At 43.1% G+C, this 5,265-nt stretch overlaps 1 protein-coding gene across 1 annotated transcript in view; it reads right to left on the bottom strand.

Moving 5' to 3' along the window:
* Positions 1 to 1,256: 1,256 nt before the first annotated feature.
* Positions 1,257 to 5,265, bottom strand: part of ST6GAL1 (ST6 beta-galactoside alpha-2,6-sialyltransferase 1) — a 175,512-nt gene continuing 171,503 nt past the window's right edge. The window contains 1 exon segment of the mRNA XM_025209396.1: positions 1,257 to 3,285. Coding sequence (XP_025065181.1) covers positions 3,044 to 3,285 — 242 coding nt within the window. The 3' untranslated portion in view covers positions 1,257 to 3,043.

The raw sequence follows: 5,265 nt of genomic DNA on the forward strand, positions 1-5,265 counted from the left end.
TCATCACATCATTGGGGAGCAGCTCATCAGCAACTGCGTGTATGACAGCCTTGGCAGGTCCCCTTCCTTTCAGAACTATCCACTGAGGAAGCCTCTGTAGCGATCTAGACTCTTTCTCATCTTCTCCCTGACTGGAGAAAAGGCTGCTTCTAAAATCCTGCTTTCCTCTTCCCAGCAGATTTTGCTTTTAGTCCAGCGTTCCCATCAGACTGGAGAAGTACATGACAGATTTCCCATCATGATCTGGACTGGGATAGACCCCGACTGGCCTTTAAAGAGAAAACATCCTGCTAGAGAGAAAAATAAGGTAAATAAAGTCCTATTTCTTCCTCCCTCATTCATGGAGTAGCAGCAGCTTACTACACAAGGGGCATGTCTACACAAGATGTTTACTGCAGAGTAAGTAGCTCCGCAATAAACATCTACACATGTAGCCCTGTTAAGCCACAGGAAACTAATTAATTCTACAGCAGGGTAGTACTGTGGAGATTTTTTGTGCACAGCAGCACATGTGTAGAAGCGCTCAAGTAGTCCTACTGACTTTAATGGGTCCTCTTGCATACTGGAAAAAACTACCTAACAGGGGCTGATCTGGACTGTGTATACAGATTTAATTGAGTCTGTACCTAGCTCTCTGGCAAGCAAGGGAAGGGGAGAGGAGCAAGAAGCTTTTCCATTTTTTGGCTCATGTACAATACCAAACAGAACTCCAGTCCCTGTGCTCAAGGGGTGGCTGCCTCTACTTCCCTGAGACCATTCAGCATTTCCAGAGTAAGAAGGAAGGAAGCAAGGCTGTGGGCCCTCACTAGCCACCCAACAAGCACAAAGTCACCCAGCCACATGTGAAGAAATAAGCTACATCCAACAAAGGAGCATAACCCCAATCAACAGGGATGAGGCCATTAGATGGAAGGGATTCAGTTGGAATTGCCTGAAAGATTAACTCATCATAGAAAGGAAACAACCCAAGTTTTAAGCCTTGATAAATATTTGTCCATCTTGATGCCCCTCCCTCCCCCCCACACTTTTGACAAGTGGCTTTATATGAATATCATGATCAGAACAGAGTGCTACAGCTTGATTGGGTTGATGCATGCAAAAGGGTTCCTGTCTTTTCTGAATTATTCCTGCTCTTAATCCCAATTTTCTATGGTTCTATGATTTTCTGAGCTCCCCAACTGGCTGCAAAAGGAAAAGGAAAAAAATAAAAATCTGTGTTTTTCTGAGGTTAGTTTAATTGAGTGATGACACAAGGACAACTTAAAAAAAGCAAACTTTATTACAAATTGTACATCACCTTCAGTGTTTTTTCAGACTATTTCAAATGATCAGCATTCAGAAAAACTCAACTTTCTCCAAGTTTGGAGCTTGTTTGAAATGCAGCTACACAATTAGCAATAATAGCTTCATGGCTGCTTTCTGTTCAGCTAAACAAATGGGCGATGAGCCATCTCTTAATGTTCTACCCAAACACAGCCCTTGTCGAGCCAGAACTGCAAAAAGCATGATTAACCTCAATTCTGATTTTATTTATCCTGGTATAAATATGGAGCAATTCAGCTGAATACTAAATTTATGCTTAAATGAGAATTTATCATTTTACCAAGAATAAGCCAATGAATTCACAAGTGTTTGTTCAAAACAACAGCAATGTGCATTCTACAGCATTCTACAGCTATTGTGTAGCACATTTTCTTATTAGCAGGGAAAAGATAAAAGACCTTTATGCCTAGACCAAGGAAATCTAAAGTTCCTGTATTAGGGTCATCAGACAGGCTACTCCACAAACAAGTAATTTCAAACAACAGGGAGTATGTGGGACCAGGGCTCTGTCCACTCTTTTTCTGTACTGACTTTTAGGACACAGAAGCTGGGATCAGCAAAAGGGCTCCATCTCCACAAGTCACTCACTGTGCTCTTTTCCAGTGCATGTGGGAAGTAGATGAGAGAGAGCATAAGTGCGTTTAAAGTATCAGAAATATTTAACAGAGGTCAGTTGGAATAGCTGATAAACCAGGAAGAGAGAAGGGACACTCAGCTGGCTAGCAGCTTCATGACATTGAATGTGCATTGGCTGTGGCTGTGTTCAAGTATTATTGCCCTAAATTACAAAAGGGGAACATGCAAAGGGTACATATTCACACTGAGTTTCAAATTGCCTTTGAAAAATCTTCCCTAAAATGCTTTGGAAATAAAGCATCCTCTGTACTTAACAGGACACTGTGTGAAATACAAGAGAATGAGCATTCACAAAACATTAACATTTGTTTAAAAAAAAAATAATCAAGACTTAATTTTTTTAAGTAAAAATTAAAAAAAAAAAAAAAATCACTTTCCAGTGAATCAACACTGATCATCTCTACATTGATTTGTCACAGTCCTCTTCATAATTTCAGAAATTCCAGAATTAAAAAAAAATTGCTACAGTTATTAGAACTACAATGTGAACAACAGGCTTTAGCTGGTGTTGAAACAAAAACATAATGTTCAGCCTGCATCCTTGACAACAGTTCCATACCATAGGTCTGGCTGTAAGAATTCCAGGACTATGGGATTAGGTTTTTTTGTTCTTACTGTTTTTAAATCTTTTCTTTTCAAAAGGGCCAGATTTTCTTCTGACCCAGCTTCACAAACTTCAATAGACAGACATGAGAATTTGGCCCTGTGTGTTGTGCCAGAACTCTGCCACTGGTTTACATTGCACCAGGGGAGAAAATGGCTCTAGAGTCCAACGCAGATGAAGGTGCTTGATCTCTTGTGCAATCTGTCCCCTAAGTGCCAGCACACTTATCTATCTAATTTCAGTGGCCTGCACACAGTAATTTAGGTACAGGATTGTAGTAAATCCATGCTGGAAATCATGATGCACTGCATCACCACACAGGCTGCAGAAGTTATGTGACAGCTGTCCTTCAGGCAACATCTTGTAACATGGAAAAAGCTATCAAGATGCAGCAGTGTATAGGCCTAGTAATCCTGACAATCCTTATAAAAGTGCCTTGAAGTTTAAAAGGAATATCTATTCACAGTAGCAACTGAGCTGCTAACAACGCAAATTTCTGAAGCCGGGTAAAGTTACTTTCCCATGAGCATAAATGTTATAGTCTGTGCCTTGATTTAGGTACTTCACCAAGTTTTTCTCAAACATCAGTGGGTGATAGGCCCCCATGGTACACGCACGGTCATGGAACTTCTGGTAGTAGTGGCAAATGTCCGTCTGCCGTTTAGAAGGGATGAATTCATAAACATTCACTTCATCACAAATAGTCATCATAATTATAATACCTATGAGAAGAAAAGAACCATCACTAGTTAGGCTGCCGGAGAGAGAGAAAACAAAACAAATACATTTCTCTTTTAAGAGTGAGAAGAATATCTAACAGATGTTTACTGAAATAGCAGAGTTGGGGAAATATTAGGGCTGTATGCAATTTTGCCAGCTGTTTCATTTCGACACTGTTTCAACTCGTTTTTAGCTCGAAACTGTGAAACGAAACAAAACGAAAGGCTTCGAAACAGGCTCAAAATTAAACGAGGGCAGTTGAAACCTTTTGAGTTTTGAAGCTGGGCTTGCTTGCAGGGAAACAGATAGTAAGGAGAGGGAGGGAAAAGAGTGGGGATGGACTCCTCAGACATTGACCTAAGTAGCTGGCTGGTGACTGTGATCCTTCCCTGAGCTCCCTTCCAATCCCAGTGCTTTGGGGAAAGGATGGAAAAAGAGTATAAAAAGCAGTATTGTTTGAACTGAGCTGCTTTTTGCCTTGGGGTCAATTATTGAGTTGTGTCCTCTAGCAGCTCAGCTCAGCTGAGCTCAGCTCAGCTCAGCAGCGTCAGACAACAAAGGCTATCATTTCCTACTTGCTGGCCTGTTCCTAGCAAGTGGGATTCATCAATACCTTTTGCTTTCTATACCCTTTTATTTTATTATTCTATTCATTCATTCATTCCTTTCAATTTATTCTTCCCCAAAAATCCTCTTTTTTTTTTGTTAGTCTATTTTGATTCTTTTCCCCCAGAAAAGAAATCTGTGCTCTCTCACAGTGTGCATTCCATTCACTCTGCAGGAAAGCACAGCATATATTGCATTATAATATAGAATTTATTCAGGAACACATACTACATACACTTATATGTTTTATTTATAGCATAAATACATACATAACATAAATACACATACATACAATTATATTATCTACATATATTACATAAATCAGATTACATTACAGAAGAACACAGATTTTCCAGCACACCAAGGCAAATACACTGTTAACATACCATGAAGCATGCTGGCAAGGCAGCTAGCAAGCCTTCAGGGAGGGGCGGAAGACGGGGTAGAGGGAGAGCTGGAAATTCCACCCCCTCCCCCCAAACTGAGATACAGCCTCTTTCCTACAACTAGCAGGCATGAGGCTTCCAGTTCTACAGGCACCAAGGAGAGGGGAGCAGTGCTACTGCCTGTGGCAGAGTCTGCATCCCTTCCAACAGCACCAGCCATAACCCCCACCCCACCACCACCAAGCAGCAGCGCCAGCATGCCAGTCTCCTCCACCCCCATTACACTTGCCATGCTGAGCCTTCCAGTGCCAGAGGAAGAGCTGGAGCTAGATCTGGATCTGAGTGCCACAGCAAGGGAAATTCTGGGGAAGGAGTGGGAATCATCTGAGTTTGTTCTCCACACCTCTCAAGTTTCCCCTAGAGCCAGGTCTCCTTCCCCAGAAAGCATTTTGGAGGAGGTTGATGTACAGCTGGAGGCAAGTGGCTCAGCTGAGTCCACTCCTCCTGTTGCTGTGCCTCTGCCTGCTGAGGAGGAAGAAAGTGCAGCTGCATCCACACATGCACCCATACCCCAGAAGCGAGTGGGTACTGTAGTCTGGGATCATTTTGAGCTGGCAGATGATCCCATGTATGCTATCTGCCTGAACTGCTGAGCCAAAACAAGCTGGGGCAAGGGAACAAAACATATGAGCACCAAGGGGATGCTGATGCAACTCCGCGGGCACCACCCCCCTGCCCTTTCTGCTCCTCAGCCTGGCACCAGTGGGAGCATACCCAAAGGGAAGTCCCCCTCTTGTTCCAAAGCCCCCATGCCCCCAAAGCAGAGGCAGGCCACCTGGGAATAGTGGGGCAAAGGCAGACAGAAAGCGGGGCACATTGCAAGGGCAAGCAAAATCCTCCAGAGCACTGGGGAGATGCTTGCTGTCAATGGCCAGCCCTTCTCCTTAGTTGAGTAGTCTGGGTTCAGGCGGCTCATGGCACTCATGGCCC

Source organism: Alligator sinensis, unplaced genomic scaffold (genome assembly GCF_000455745.1).
Source record: "Alligator sinensis unplaced genomic scaffold, ASM45574v1 scaffold572_1, whole genome shotgun sequence".
Lineage (NCBI taxonomy): Eukaryota > Metazoa > Chordata > Crocodylia > Alligatoridae > Alligator > Alligator sinensis.